We start from the raw sequence: 17,207 nt of genomic DNA on the forward strand, positions 1-17,207 counted from the left end.
GCAGCAGTAGGCCTATAACTTCTATCGTCAACTAAGTAAAACAGACCCAAAGCCAACTAATAAATAAGCCTGATGAAAATTCAGGTTCTGTCAATCATATTAATCTCTATACTCCCCCCATCTGCCTCCCTTTCTACCGGTCTTGAGCCATCACTAGTAAAGTGCAATATTGTATCAACTCAGCAGTTTGGTGTGCTTGTGGGCACGCACTCCCTCAACCACCCACATCCTCATCGCTCACATGGAGCCTTCCCAAACAAGAATTTTGTTTTTGTCAAACTTCTAAATTATGCATATAAAATTAACTTAGATTTCTCTGCAAACAACATTTCCACTCTTAGAATAATAAATGTCTGTAATACATGCATTAACAGAAATTAAAATAGCCAGATGACAGGGATGAACGGTACATTTAGTAGACCTACTGGTTACATATGTAATGGTGAATTGATTAAAAAAAATCTAATCAAAAAGGGGAAAACAATTCACACAATGAAACAATGCAGCAGACAGCGGAGCACATTCTGGAGAGCTGAGTGCATGTATTCTGGAGAAAGACGCCCATATCGTCGCCACAAACCACTCCTCTCGTCGCAACACTTTAAAAGGACACATTATCTTCCCACATTTAAGATCATTTTCACTGACAACTGCAACTAAATAATCAACTAGGCCTATTGCCAAGCGCGCTGCCCAAAATGCTGGCTTCCCAAATAGGCATAGGCCTATGCATGTGATATGAAACAATCCACAAATTGAAGTACGACGTGCCATACTCCTTTTGTCCAGACTATCAGATACACGGTCTGCACATACGGAGACAGAGGGGTGCCGTTTCGCTCACGCTGATACTTCATCTGAGATCGAGTCTGTCGGCGTGCATCTCAGTCAGATCAATATTTTATTTGGATGGGCAAGGAGGTACGGTAGGGCGGGGCCAGACCCCCTAAGGCTCGCCCATAACGCCGGCCCTGCATCGTTGTAGTGGTTGATTCATACAAGGGAAAATCAAGTCTGGAATTTCAAAGTGGTATTAACAAACGTCAGAAGCGTTTTTAAACCTCAAATACACTACACGCTTCAAATGGCCTGCATAGCCGGAAAAGTCTCCTGTAACAGGGTGATCAAATTAAGATCCTACATCTGTCAAATGCAGGCCTCAGGGGTCAACACAGTGCCTCAACTCAGCCATAGGCAACCCCAAAAATAGCTTTTTTAAATTTAAATTTTTAAAGTTTCCAAAACTGACCATAGAAACAGTACAAGGAGAGCAGCTTGTCATTAGCGTACGGCTGTGAGGCAGGTCGAGCTACGCTGTGACACCAGAAGGATCTAGCCAGGCAGGTAGCCTATCCTCCTAGACTGGTCCTAGATCTGTTTGTGTTGTTATCTTGCCATCTCTGGATCAGATCTGGGACCAGGCAGGTCCTAGAATGATCCCCGTCCTGTTAGTGCGGCATGATTATTCTGACCATAGAGTTGGCTATACAGCACATACAGAACTGGGACCAGCTAACGCCACGTCTGACCATAGGAGTTGCCTATACAGCACCAACAGATTTGGGACCAGCCCGGCAGGTCGCCTACTAACCTGGGCTACGGTGTGTCAGCCTTCTCCCTATGAAACAGGATGTCAATTACACTTTAAAGTGTGTCATTTGGAACAGTTGGTTGCTCTGGTTTGAGGTAATCATTACCTGAAGCGGCTTAGTCAATTACCAACATTAGCTAGAGAACACCTGCCTTAGTGTGCCAACACTAAGTGTGTGTGTGTGTGTGTGTGTGGAGTAACAAAACACTGTCCCGTGATATTGCACTTAAAACTAAACAATTGTTTTTTGACCTATAGACCTGTTTTGAATATATGTCTGAATAACATGTGATGCCTCTGTATGACCATAATAATGTAGGTTACTGTGTACTATGATAATCTACTGTAGTAGTAGCAGCTAATCAACAGTGCACAGGAGGCTGCTGAGGGGAGGACAGCTCACTATAATGTCAACAATAACAAAAACCATGCTGATACAATTCCACTGATTCTGCTCCAGCCATCACCCCCTCCCCAATTAAGGTGCCACCAACCTCCAGTGCAGCAGTGGAATAACAGTGGCAGAGCTGCAGGCTACTAGGGATAAAGGCACTGTGCTGGTTAGTTTGATTACTGTACCTGCAGCACTTTGTTCATCACACCACAGTGTATATCAGAAGTGTTCCTGTAGGCCTCCACTAGAAGAAAGATCTAAGAGAGACTGCGTTGGGAGACTAGGTGTTTCTTAATTCATTAGCCAGCCAGACGCAGAATGTCATTTAAGATGAGGTTGGCAGGCAGCCATATCGCCGTTAGTTTGTCCTCTACAGAGATATGAGCAAGAGAGAGAGCGAGCGAGAGATATAAAGGGAGAAATCAAGAGGATACCTTTATCCATATTGAGAAGACTCATTTCTCACTCAAAATACTCTGTACATCCTGTTTCAATATGTTCATCACGCTCTTACAGTTATGCCGGCATGCTGTCCGGTCCTCTGGCAGTCTATGGGGGTGCCACAGGGTTCAATTCTCGGGCCGACTCTATTCTCTGTATATATCAATGATGTTGCTCTTGCTGCGGGCGATTCCCTGATCCACCTCTACGCAGACGACACCAAATCTGTATTGTTCCGGCCCATCCTTGGACACTGTGCTATCTAACCTCCAAACGAGCTTCAATGCCACACAACACTCCTTCCGTGGCCTCCAACTGCTCTTAAACGATAGTAAAACCAAATGCATGCTTTTCAACCGTTCGCTGCCTGCACCCGCACGCCCAACTAGCATCACCACCCTGGATGGTTCCGACCTAGAATATGTGGACATCTATAAGTACCTAGGTGTCTGGCTAGACTGTAAACTCTCCTTCCATACTCATATCAAACATCTCCAATCTAAAATCAAATCTAGAGTCGGCTTTCTATTCCGCAACAAAGCCTCCTTCACTCACGCCGCCAAACTTACCCTAGTAAAACTGACTATCCTACCGATCCTCGACTTCGGCGATGTCATCTACAAAATGGCTTCCAACACTACTCAGCAAACTGGATGCAGTCTATCACAGTGCCATCCGTTTTGTTACTAAAGCACCTTATACCACCCACCACTGCGACCTGTATGCTCTAGTCGGCTGGCCCTCGCTACATATTCGTCGCCAGACCCACTGGCTCCAGGTCATCTACAAGTCCATGCTAGGTAAAGCTCCGCCTTATCTCAGTTCACTGGTCATGATGGTAACACCCACCCGTAGCAGGCGCTCCAGCAGGTGTATCTCACTGATCATCCCTAAAGCCAACACCTCATTTGGCCTCCTTTCGTTCCAGTTCTCTGCTGCCTGTGACTGGAACGAATTGCAAAAATCGCTGAAGTTAGAGACTTATCTCCCTCACCAACTTCAAACATCTGCTATCTGAGCAGCTAACCGATCGCTGCAGCTGTACATAGTCCATCGGTAAATAGCCCACCCAATTGTACCTACCTCTTCCCCATACTGTTTATATTTATTTACTTTTCTGCTCTTTTGCACACCAATATCTCTACCTGTATATGACCATCTGATCATTCATCACTCCAGTGTTAATACCTCCTCATGCCTTTTGCACACAATGTATATAGACTCTTTTTTTCTTTTTTTTCTACTGTGTTATTGACTTGTTAATTGTTTACTCCATGTGTAACTCTTTGTTGTCTGCTCACACTGCTATGCTTTATCTTGGCCAGGTCGCAGTTGCAAATGAGAACTTGTTCTCAACTAGCCTACCTGGTTAAATAAAGGTGAAATAAAAAAAATATATAAATTTGACTGACGCTTTAAGTAAAAAAAAAAAGAGGACAACTACCATGTACTGAATTAATGGGTGAAGGGACAAAGGGTTGATGTGGTTGGTCAACAATAATGAAAAAAAAAAAAGAATAAAAAAGGTAATTGATTAAAATGACATGTTATGACAACTTATGTCATGGTTATAACTGTAGGGTGGTCAAATCAAATGTTCTCGGTAAGGTCAAGTTTAGGTCAAATTGCCATGTGCTTATACAATACATTTTATGTAGTCTTGTTATGCAGGCTAGTTGTTTACACCTCCCATTAATACTTACCTTTTGGCTTCCTCTCTCCTCTTAGTTCCCAAAGAGGGTCTAAAGAACCAGGCAGCGTTTGAGGAGATGAGAGTGAACTACATCAAGGAGCTGAGGAGGTCTGTGGGCAAGGCCACCAACAACTCTGGACAGACGTGGCAACGCTTCTTCCAGCTCACCAAGCTACTGGACGCCATGCATGATGTAAGTACTGGACCCACATCACTGTATCCATAACATCAGGCACTGGACCCACATCACCATGCCAAGTCCCATCAACAAGCCTCCTCTATGCTATGCATATGTAACAGTATAGCTTTCATCCGTCCCCTCGCCCTGACCCGGGCTCGAACCAGGGACCCTCTGCACACAGACAACTGACACCCACGAAGCATTGTTACACATCGCTCCACAAATCCAAATCTCTACTTCAAGGCCTCAGAGCGAGTGACGTCACCGATTGAAACGCTATTAACACGCACCACCGCTAACTAGCTAGCCATTTCACATACACAGAGCAAGTTCAAATAGCAGGTCCCCTGACTGGAGTTTAAAAATGTATGGTAGTATCTCTGAAACAACAGATTACATTCCAATGACTAGCCCTAAAGGGTGTTTATTTTGGAATGGGCAGAGATTGCCCTATATTGGTGAATAAATGGAACATGGAGGAATCAATGTCCAGGCTCAGAGTGGTGGGTCAATACAACTGTCCCCCTAACTAAATGCACTGACTGCAGGGGTTATGCAAGGACAACTTAGCATGTGGTGAAACATTAGGAGCTAGAAGCATTAGGGAAACTACTCACATCTCACAAATGCTGGGAAAAGTCCCTGATATTGGGGCTATGACAGTCTAAAATCAGTCTGCCAAACCATACTTTTGAAGGAAGTAGGATTTGAAGTGATTGACATGCATCAGAAAGGTATTGGGAAGTTCAGAAGATCATCAGGCAATAACCTTGTTCTTTTCTACACTGAAGATCATAGATCTTCATTTAGTGCCTGGTCATTTAGTGCCCCCGTCTGATTTAGTGCCTGGTCTTGTCCACTCTGTTCTGCACTGTTTGTGGGCATTGTAGACATGTGTTCCTGAGAGTCTTCTCCTTCAGTGATGGGGTCATAATATTTTGTAGCTTAAACCGTTCAAAAGAGACGCATTTGTAGGAAGAAAACAAAAACCGCTCTGTTTATTACAACTGCATCTAGCAGCTACCAGAGGTTACTGACGTAACCCTGGTTCTATGAACCAAGCCATTATTATATTTATTCCCCCCCTCCAGAGTTTCCCTCGTGATCCCATTTTCAATTCATGCAACACCTAGTTTTGGAAACGATGCCCTATGTAGAAGAGGTATCGTCTATTGAGAATCAGTAGCACCCCCTAGTGGTACGTCAGACTCATGAGTCGTGACCCCTAACCGATAAACAATTAGTCATCAATGCCATGACAACGTTAACCTAAGGATCTGGCTATGGTAGGTGGCATCACTCTGAATAAGGTACGGTAAGGTAACCGAACACAATGCCATGACAACGTTAACCTAAGGATCTGGCTATGGTAGGTGGCATCACTCTGAATAAGGTACGGTAAGGTAACCGAACACAATGCCATGACAACGTTAACCTAAGGATCTGGCTATGGTAGGTGGCATCACTCTGAATAAGGTACAGTAAGGTAACCGAACACAATGCCATGACAACGTTAACCTAAGGATCTGGCTATGGTAGGTGGCATCACTCTGAATAAGGTACGGTAAACGAACACACGTCAGAAAAGGGAAATGCCAATTCAAGTTTCCCAGGGCACAAAGTTAACCCCAACTTCCAAGAACGAGGCTTTGATTGTACTGTGTATTATTCACACTTCATGATAAGCCAATGAAATCCCTATGCAAACACAGCTGGACTCTATCAAACTACAACTCCTTCCCGCTCTCCCTCCTCCGCTCTCAATGTGTATTTATTCCATGTTCTTTTTTTCTACATTTCTCTGCATTGTTGGGAAGGACACATTTCACTGTTAGTCTCTATGTGACAAATAACATGGAGGGATCAATCAATAACCTCTCTCTCTCTGTCCTCTAGCTGGTGGGGAACCTGCTAGACTTCTGTTTCTACACGTTCCGTGAGTCTCAGGCTCTGAAGGTGGAGTTTCCAGAGATGCTGGTGGAGATAATCAGTGACCAGATACCAAAGGTGGAGTCGGGCAACACACACACCCTCTACTTCCACAAGAAGTGACTGTACTGAGTCCTTGGGAGGAAGAGAGGAGAGAGAATGAAATAATGAGGGGGAGGAGTGGGAGAGGAGGAAGGCTAAAGAAGGACCCTAGCCTCAGGAGTGGCCTAACTACTATGCCAGCCAGTCGATCTGCTGCCCCCTCTCCTTTCTCAAATGGGACAGGAAGTGACACGTGAGGGACAGGAAGAGAGGTGGAGGAAGTTGAGTCCCCCACACTGCAGTCTCCGTCCGCCGGTTAGAGGTGACGCTGAGTGAGTGACATCTCAGAGCCAAGGAAAACGCACTGACGAGGACTTTTAAAAATGTGACAAAGCAGCATCCCGACCCTTAGCGTGCGCACCCCCCAAAGACGATGATGTTTTTCTATGGATACGAAGCCATACATTTTTTTGGTTGCGCTACAATCCATACATTCACACAGACCCACGTGTACAGTAATGCAGCACGCACACAGTAACACACAGACCATCTTACCATCCTGAAAAATGTCAGATAACTGTGCTTTTGCATTGATTCATGGATACTACTACTCTGACAATATGGAAAACAATGCTTAGATGTTGCTATGCAGTGTATTGTCATTAGGTTACATGGCAACATATACTTTTTTCATGACAAAGACTAAATGTAGGGTTTCTGTGAGAGGATCAAGGTCTATTTGAACATACTCCAAGGGCTATACAAGCTTAACAATAAACTGAATAGTTGCATAAAAAGCTAACCAATTCCACTTTTGTTCTGCAGTGGTGTGCATTACAACACCCAAATGCCCACATAACTTAAATTGTTTTAACGTTGTATAACGATCAAAAACGTAAACTCTTATTAATATGCAAAAACTTCAAAATTAAGAATTTTCAAAGTACGGTGTTTTGTGTGATCAAGTGTGAAAAAAGTTGAGTAACAGTTAAAAGTGAATCTGCCATGTCATACGTGAAGGCTTTCTGATATGTAGATGATTAACTACGCAACATTTGTCAGTAGATTAATTCCATCCAAAATAGGTGCAGGAGTATGGAAACACATGATGGATTCACAATGACGACTTTTCCCTCACATCTTAATGCGGTTGACGGCGGTACACCCAGTTAGTTATCCAGGGGTTCTCAACTTTTTGGGGCTGTGACACCTTTTTCATAGCAAATCAGAAACCCATTCATAATCAGAACACAACTAATGACTAAAAATGGCATAAAATGATTTTTACTAGGACTTTGGCAGTGCATGGCTGGACGAACCAAGTCTTGGGCCCTGGGAAAAAGGCCCTTGGCATCGGAGAGAAAACGTTGCCATTTTCAAAGGTAAATTCCTGCAATTCTACACATTTTGTCATGGGGTCGATTTCTCGTTGTTGTAGCTTTAAAGCTAATATCCCAAAATTCTACACATTTTGCCATGAGGCAGAGATAAAACTTAGCTGTTTAAATGTTGAATTACAGTGCATATAAAAACATTTTGGGGGAATAATTAATTTGGAATATTGATAATTTTGATTGAGTACTGTGGATACCAATATCCCTGTGAGCCTCCCAGGCCGATGTTCCCCAGGGTTAAGAACATCAATTGTACAGTAGATTAATAATATGTATTACACCCTTTATATAGTATTATTCCACAGATCCCTTGGCCCAGATTTGTTTAGTCTGTTAGTAATAATAAAAGTACAAAAATAAATGATACATTTTTGAGATGTGGAGCCCACTGAGAACCCCTGAGTTATACAGCATAGTGAAAACATCAGAGCACCCATTTCTTGGTCTATTTCTACGTACTTACAGTGCATCCAAACCAGCACCCTTTGTGAAGTCAACCGACACTTATCTACCGTTTCCAGAAATAGTAATGAAGCATTTTGTAAGAGTGTTGTTGCAAAGGTTTTCGGTTTCATAAACCAGACAATTCACACCTAAGGTGCTTCTTTTTGTAAACGCAAAGATGACGAAATAACACTTTTCTGGTAACTAACATTATCAACATTAGATACAGGGTTGGATAGGTTACTTTCTAAATGTAATCTGTTACTAGCTACCTGTCTAAAATGTTCATCAGTAACGTATTTTCGTATTACCCAAACTCAGTAATGCAATCTGATTACTTCCAGGTACTTTTGGATTACTTTGCCCTTAAGAGACAGAAGATGACAAAAATAATCCATCAAACGCATTGTGTGTGTCAGTGGTCTCAGACTTGTGATCAGACCCGCTCAGGTGGAACAAACTTAAACTTGCGCCTTTCTCATTAAGAAAACAGAAAGGTGTCGTAATGGATTTTTCACAAACATACATTCTGAATTTAAAAGTAATCTAGGTTTTTAAAAGTAGGCATCCGTAATCGGATAATATTTGTGCTGGTAAAGTAACTGATTACAGTTGCATTTTTTTGTAATCAGATTACATGTAACTCCCCAACCCTGATTAGATACAATAACCTTCAAACATACTGTATGGCGTTGATATTGGAACTGGACGTTGGAAAATGCCATTACTCTACAGTCAGTGCTTTAAGTAAATGCATAATGTATTCAAATTTACCTGGCAAGAGGCAAATACATACAGTAAATGCAATGGCACTTGCTTAGGTTACAGTCACATTTCCCCCACTGTTGTACAGAAACTGTTTTGGAAGTACATGTTGATACTGCTGATAAATGATTGACTCATTGCATTGACCACCTGTCCTGATTTTGTGTTGTCCATCTTGTCTTTGGGCCAACTCTAGATGTATGGCCAGTCATCTGGACCATTCTTACCAGACCTGGGTTCAAACTTGATTTGAAACCTTTCAAACTACTTAGAGCGTTTGCTTTAGTCTGCCAGGACTGTCAGGTGGGTGGGGTTTGCATTTCAATTGGTTCCATTGCAAAAGTCAAGCTCAATTAAGTACATTAAAGAATTTGAAACAATTTCAAATAGTACTTGAACCCAGGTCTGATTCTTACTTGTTTCACACCAGATTGACTGACTGCTTAATCATTGTGGAACACTATGATGCTACTGAATAGCGTGAGAGAGAGTCTTTCGAGAGGAAAAACAGAGGGGGCGTTTGGTTCCATCGTTTCACCTCATTTGTGAGGGTGTGTGGTTGTTGTTTTTTTCCCCTGGCAAGCACGAGCAAAGTTGATCTGCTTTTTTCGAGGGCATTGTTAGTTTTCCTACGTTCTATAGGATTATGCGGAATATCCTAATTGCCTGAATTAGATTTGTACAGAAGAGATGTGACAATTGAGGCATTAACCCAGCTAGAACGTTGTGTGTCTGGTTGATAACTAAATGTGAATATATACGGAGAGACCCTGCATGAATAAGGCCTATAGTTTAAAGGGATAGTTCACTTCAAAAATGTGAACTCCCCTTTAAGGTGCTGTTGGTGTTTCACTATAGGTTCTACTTTGTAGGAAGCTGTCCAGAGTTGGACGTATAGAACAGACAATAGCAGGAGGATCACGATTAAAGAAAGCCAGTCCCTATGCTTAAACGGTCTCATTTTGCAGACTGTCCATCCATATCCCTTTTGTACATTGCTGTGTTGAAGTTGTGAACTGAAGGACCCTAAAGACACGCTGTAAAGAACTGCTATTCTTTTTCTTCTCGTTTTACTCCTTTACCCTCTCCTTTTTATTTTTCAAAAAGTGTCAAAAAAGGTTCATAGGACGGATGGGAAAAGTATTTTTGAAAGAATTATATTTTGCTGGAAACAATATTTAAGTACTTTGTCTAAAAACAGAACTTTTTTTGTAAAGTGAAATGTTTATGCATGCTTTTTTTGATGAGATGTTTACATTGTATTTAAGAAGGGAAAATTGTGCCTTTTTATCTCACCTGATTTAACATTTTACAGTATATATTGTAAATAATACAGAGTCATTATGTTTGAGTAGTGTAAAAAACATTTCTACTTTAAAAGGAATAATCCGGTCCGAAACTATTTTGGTATTGGTTTCATTAGTCCACTGTTAATCGTTTAAAAGAATAAAAAAAAAGTTTACTTCATTAGTCAAATTGTCAAATTGTCAAGATGTAGAATTTGAACCGTCTTTCAACTCGGAATTCCAAGTTGGAAACTCTGGCATATTTCTAGAGCTCTGACTTTCTAACCCTGAAGATCACCAACATGATTTTATCCCGTTTTTTTTTGTCTTGAAAGCACCAAAGTTACTTTGCTTATTGAAAAAACGTATATCTTGAAACTTTGACTGCTGACATGCAAAACATTGAGACTGTATCAACAGGGGACTAATGAAACAAATTTAAAAAAAAAATCGGTAGTTTGAGTGGATTTTTCCTTTAATTTACATATTGTTGGAATATCTGCAGTTCATGCGGCTCCCACTTTATGTTGTCGTTTTGGGTCATAGAAAGAAATGGCACAAGGTTCACACAAAAAAGCTAGCCTGCTCCCAAATCTGTTTGTGCAGTATTGTCAACTCTTGCCAGCCATTGTGATGCCAAACATGATAATGATTGGCAGGAGTTGGCAAGACAGTACAAACAGATCTGGGACCAGGCTACAAAAAGCCAACGGGTTAGAGTGAGTTATGAAAGTACCAAACATTGTGACAGACACTTACCTACCTGAATGTTAGAGAAAGAACAGAAATGTATGTCGTCTTTTTCTTCTTCCTTTACAAATAATGTTAACTGTTTATCTGATTTGTTTTGTACTTTTATTTTGCATTTTATGTCAATGTGACTAAAAAAAATAGGCAAACATATGTAATTTCTTTGTTAGAGAGAGTAGACAGTACCAAACTATGGATCAATGCTGTTGACATGATTACCAAACCCCTTGGCGATATGTGATTTAATAGCACCACACTAAAATCAAGCAATCAAAAAACTGATTAAAGCTGAAATAGAGTAGGTTGAAAATACTCTTGCCTCTTCAGTTTGTTCAGCTATTAAGGTTCCAACTCACAGGTTGATGTGGTCACCACACTTGGGATTCATTTGACTACACTTCCAATCTATTTAGGAAATAATCTGGACATACCATTTGAATTAGAGGAAAAGGCTTATTGGGGTATAACTATTGGGTTGACTGAAAGTGACACCTAAATGAATGCGACTCCAATACTGGTGATAATATAGAACCCAAACTGTGCTACCCTGGGATTTCTAGAAACAACCATTTGTATCATTGAGATATGGATGCATCATGACTGTTCACAGGTTTAGTTGGCTTGGTCTCAGATTTTGCAGTGCTCCCAATGGAAGTTCTACTGTATATGGCCTACTGCCTTGTTCAGAAATAAGTTAGTGGTTATCTGCTCATCCTTCTACAGTACAACACTATGCATTTGTACAAAGGGATTTCCAACCATCTCAATTACAGTATGCATATAGATCAAATGAGGACTTTCAATTCTGATAGATTCTAAACAAAAAAGCATATTACTCAACCTTTACAGCATTAAATTCTCTGTGCAAGGACATGGATGTTCAGTAAACTCCAAAAGTATTGGGACAGTGACACGTGTTTTGGCTCTACTTCAGCACTTTTAGATTTGAAATGATGCAATGACTATGAGAGGTTAAAGTGTATCATAATGCTAGGATATGGGACCAAATACTGAACTTTAGACTACTTTATTACACAAGTGAATTTGTGCTATTACTTTTGGTCCCCTAAAATGGGGGGGACGACGACAATGTACAAAAAGTGCTGTACTTTCTAAACGATTCACCCGATGATGAAAATACCCTCAAATTAAAGTTGACAGTCTACTCTTTAACCTCCAGTCATTGTATCATTCCAAATCCAAAGTGCTGCAGTACAGAGCCAAAACAACCAACAATGTGTCACTGTCCTAATACTTTGAGCTCACTATGTAGCTTACCATCGATTTCTGTCCTACGTCACCGATTATTTGACAGTTAGTTGTAATGGAGCCACAGCATTAAACATTTTAACAAAGATTAACCCCGTATATTGACTAAGCCATATCCCCAAAGCCACATCCAAGCTCAGCATTTCCTATTGATAGCACCTGGTTTGTTTTTATCCCAAAATACATTTTTAATCCAATGCTTTGTACAATATTTGTCAGCAACTATCCACAGTACATGAATATCCTTCAGCGTGAATAAAAACTAGTTCCTACTACAAACTGTATATCTTGAAGCAGATATTTGCCATTACTGTTTGCAAAACTATCAAGAGATTCCAATAAAACCGTTAACAAAGTCATTTTTTGATTTGCAGTTTGTAAGTAACATCGAGTCTGAAAGAGGAAAACCAGAGGGAATGCACACAGCTCGGGCCACTGGCTTATCCAATCTGTATATATAGATCCAGGACTGGGAAAATTGGAGTAGGAGGATGGGAGGAGGGATAGAGAGCCAGATGACTAATTAAGATGTGCCAGGAAGAGAAGAACGAGAGTTGAGAGGGAGAGAATTTAGCATGTTATCCAAATGCATGTTTGTTTTGCTAACATGAACTGATCAAATGTTTTTTTTTTTTGCTCATAGACTTAAGAATTCAATAGATAATGAAAGAGGGATGGAGATGGAAAACAGCAGAGACAAAAAAAGCAAAAAGAGACATTTATAATATTATAACCCCCTTCCGCCAGCCACCCTTGTAGACAGAATCACCATTAACCTCATTAAAAGCTGATCTGAAAATACTCCCGGATGCCAGACTGCAGCAACAGAACCCGACAGTATTACTTTTGCTCATTTCGCTCTCGAAAAATCCACAGCCCACTTCCAAATCTCCCCCAGATTTCCAATAGCTTTCACTGTGTAGTCGTGCCAGATAAACAGAATCTATTGGATCAGTCCCATTTCACGGCTGCACCCGGCGCACATGGCGGCTTCTGTGGCCCCTTTTCTCTCTCAGCTACCTCTTTTTCCTCTCTCCCAACATTCTACAGACTGTTTCACATTTATTTCTGTTTCTCTCATTTCTTCATCTGTTCTTCTCACCCTGCATTGGTTTTTATCACTTTCATTTTTTGCTGTTGCCTAAATCGCACTCTGGAAAAACTTTTCCCACCAAGATAGAATATCTAAATATTAGCCTGGTTCAAGGGAATTGAGATTGTTATCCTAATACACTAGAGCAAAATCACAGTGTACATCATATTCTTCTAAATGCTTACTTACGGGCCCTTCCCAACAATCCAGAGAGAAAGAAAATAAATAGAAAACCCCCTCACAAAAATACAAGTAATAATAGATACATAATGAGTAACGTGGCTATATACACAGGGTACCAGTACCGAGTCAATGTGCAGGGGTACGAGGTAATTGAGGTAGATATGCACATAACTAGGAATAAAAGTGACAGGATAGATAATTAACAGTAGAAGCAGCATATGTGATTATTCAAAATAAGTTAGTGCAAAGAGGGTCAATGCAGTCACACTGGACAAAAACAAACCATTTCAAAGATTTTACTAAGTTACAGTTCATACTGTATAAGGAAAGCAGTCAATTTAAATAAATTGATTTGGCCCTAATCTATGGATTTCACATGACTAGGAATACAGATATGCATGTGTTGGTCACAGATACCTTAAAAAGTAGGTGTGGGGATCAGAAAACCAGGCAGTATCTGGTGTGACCACCAATTGCCTTACGCAGCACGACATCTCCTTTGCATAGAGTTGATCTGTTGATTGTGGCCTGCCCACGGCCACCATGGGGCACTCTGTTCACAACTTTGACGTCGGAAAACCGGTCGCCCACACAAGGCCATACAGTACATGCAGTCTACCAGGTACAGTTGAAAACAGGATTCATCCGTGAAAAGTACACTTCTCCAGCGTGCCAGTTGACATCGAAAGTGAGGATTTGCACACTGAAGTTGGTTACGATGCCTGAACTGCAGTCAGGTCAAGACCCTGCTGATCTCAGACGATCTCGCAGGTGAAGAAGCCGGATGTGGAGGTCCTGGGCTGGCGTGGTTACACGTGGTCGTGAGGTGGCTTATGGTAGAGAATTTAACATTAAATTCTCTGGCAACAGCTCTGGTAGACATTCCTGCGGTGATCATGCCAATGGCATGATCCCTCAACTTCTGTGGCATTGTGTTGTGACAAAACTGCACATTTTAGAATGGCCTTGTCTCCAGCACAAGGTGTAATGATCATACTGTTTAATCAGCTTCTTGATATGCCACACCTGTCAGGTGGATGGATTATCTTGGCAAAGGAGAAATGCTCACGAACTGGGATGTAAAGTCATTTGCACACACAATTTTAGAGAAATAAGCTTTTTGTGCATATATACATTTTCTGGGATATTTCAGCTCATGAAACATGAGAACACCACTTTATATGTTGAGTTTATAGTTACTCAAATAGCTACCCAGACTAACTACTTAGTAGGTCTTATGGTTTGGGGTAGACGCCATTTAGAGTCCTGTTGGTTCCAGACTTGGTGCATCGGTACTGCTTGCCGTGCGGTAGCAGAGAGAACAGTCTGACAATTTTTAGGGCCTTCCTCTGACACCGCCTGGTACAGAGGCTCTGGATGGCAGGGAGTTTGGCCCTAGTGGTGTACTGGGCCGTACGCACTACTCTGTAGCGCCTTGCAGTTGCCCTACCAAGCAGTAAGGCACCCTCTGTTTCCTGTAGTCCACGAGCAGCACCTTTGCTGACGTTGAGGGATAGGCTGTCTCATCGTCGGTGATCGGGCCTACCAATGCCATGTTGTCAGCAAACTTAATGGTGTTGGCCACGCACGACTCCATGCAGTTCTGGATGAACAGGAGGGGAACTAAGCACAAACCCCTGTAAAGGTATTACAAACTGGGTCAGCGAAAAGTTGAACATTTCAGTGTAGACACTTGCCAGCTGGCCACCCACATTTTTTTCTGAAAAGGACAGTGTTGAGACTTCTGTAACATTGTTATGTCATAAGCTGAACACTGTCACTATGCTAAGTGGTCTGACTGGGGCCATGATGAAATAAAAGACCAGGTCTACTTTCAGGTGCTTAAGGAGACCGCGCCGCAGGAGGACAGCTGACGTGCGGCCAAAAACTGCTGCCCGAGGAAACTAAAAAGATCCAGCTAGATTTTTACTGTATCAAAATACACAACTATAAGTGGCGACATGGATGATTGGGCTATACTATTCAAGTCCTAATATAAATATAAGAAGATCCAACAGGAGTGACTACAGTTCTTAACAAATGACCTCAGCAGGGAGAGTGAAAGAAGAAGTGGAACAAACAGAAGCCCAGTGTGACAGAGCGAGAACGGGGCAGACAGAGGCTGACCACACCGCTCGGGTTGCAAAATATAATGAACACATGCATGTTACTCAATCATTGCACCCACACTGCTCACGAGCGTCTGAGTAGCCAGGCGCTAAAATAGAACTTGGTTCTATTGATGACTCTTGAAGCACTGCAAGTCCTGCCTCTCCCATATCATTGGTTTTTAGGAGCATATACCCACATGCCAACTCCTCACTGTTCTTCAGGTAAAATAACCAAATGTTTATATCCCAGGACAAATTAACTAACAGCAAACTCGCTAAATTGCCATAAATATTTGCTTATCGAACGGTCCCGATATTAATATAGTTGGTTCAGAGTTAGTTTTGATATTTCAATCTGCGTGCCCTGATCACGTCTGGTGTGGGGGGACAGAATTCAACATGCGAGTGGTCTGGTCAGCATGTGAGGCAGTAAGATGGACACATATGCAAAAAAGAGAGATGAGACATGAGGAGAAAATGAGCAAGGTAAAGAGACAGAGAGCGAGAAGGACACAGAGGGGCTGTATCAAGGCAGTCGGACAGAATAATTTGACCATATCATTAGCTCAGCCTCGTTTGATTATGTAACCACTGCTGTCACAGCCCCTTTTGTCGAGCCATGACACCTCAGTCGCCATTACTCCCCCCCCCACCCACAGACCACCCTGTACTTTTAGCCTAAAGATCTGACCCAGCTAGTTGGCATGCCCTGCTCTCCAGTACAGACTACATAAGAGTGGATGTCTTACGGTGCTTTCAAGACAACTGGAAACTCTGGGGGGCGGGGGGGGAAGAACACTAGGTAAAATCATGATGTCAGTGATCTTCAGGTTGGAAAGTCAGAGCTCTAGAAAGAGGCCCATGTTTACGAGCATTCAAAACAATGTCTCCCAGTCGGAGCTAGTCCACCCATCCCATCTTGTTCCAAGCTGTCATGAATGCACTGAAGTCAGATTTCTGAGCTCTCTGTGGTTTTGAACTCGGCAAGACTTGGAGGCCAACGACGCGTGATAATTATTATGTAACATGCATCACACCCCAGTGGCCCACTGGAAGCAGTTTGTACATTAATTACACCAGATGAAATCCAAAGGATTTTCACGTGAGTGGAGGATTGAGGTGGAGGGAGAGGTTTGATAGACATCACGTGGCCTGTTGATACAGCCTATGATCTTTTGGAAAATACTGTAGTCGTACAGCTGCAAGGCTGGGACTAGAGCTTTCAGTTGGTGTATCCTAATGTATAATGCAGACTTAAGTAGGCCTCCATTATAGTGGAAGACCGACTACTGCAGACAGCGGGGCTGTAGCAGACTGAATCAGCAATGAAAAATCTCTGCAGAGTCTGTAGAGAAATGGTCTGCTGAATATCCTGATGCCTATGACTCAATAAGTAGGAAGGAAAAACATTCAGAAAGACTTCAAATGATTTCAATGTACTTAAAACAGAGTTAATTTGTACCACTAGAACAAGCAAGTAGAGGTTGATTCAGAAAACTGCAGTAGACAAAGATGTCCATTTCTTAATTATTTTTGGGCCCCCAAAATGATAACCTTTGATATATTCTATTCCATTGTTCTTCCACAGAAAGTCCTGACAGTCCAACAAACTTAATTGAAACGATTCAGTAGTTGCCATTT

General features: G+C 41.8%; 1 protein-coding gene across 4 annotated transcripts in view; it reads left to right on the forward strand.

The window, feature by feature from the left end:
* The window catches only part of LOC109901290 (mineralocorticoid receptor), a 97,134-nt gene extending 84,596 nt beyond the window's left edge, over window positions 1-12,538 (forward strand). For all 4 annotated transcript variants that reach the window (XM_031837873.1, XM_031837875.1, XM_031837874.1 and 1 more), the window contains exons 8-9: window positions 4,155-4,312; window positions 6,197-12,538. In XM_031837873.1, coding sequence (XP_031693733.1) covers window positions 4,155-4,312; window positions 6,197-6,352 — 314 coding nt within the window. In that variant the 3' untranslated portion in view covers window positions 6,353-12,538. The remainder of the gene's footprint in view (window positions 1-4,154; window positions 4,313-6,196) is intronic.
* Window positions 12,539-17,207: the final 4,669 nt, after the last annotated feature.

The sequence above is a fragment of the Oncorhynchus kisutch genome, linkage group LG12 (genome assembly GCF_002021735.2).
Source record: "Oncorhynchus kisutch isolate 150728-3 linkage group LG12, Okis_V2, whole genome shotgun sequence".
Lineage (NCBI taxonomy): Eukaryota > Metazoa > Chordata > Actinopteri > Salmoniformes > Salmonidae > Oncorhynchus > Oncorhynchus kisutch.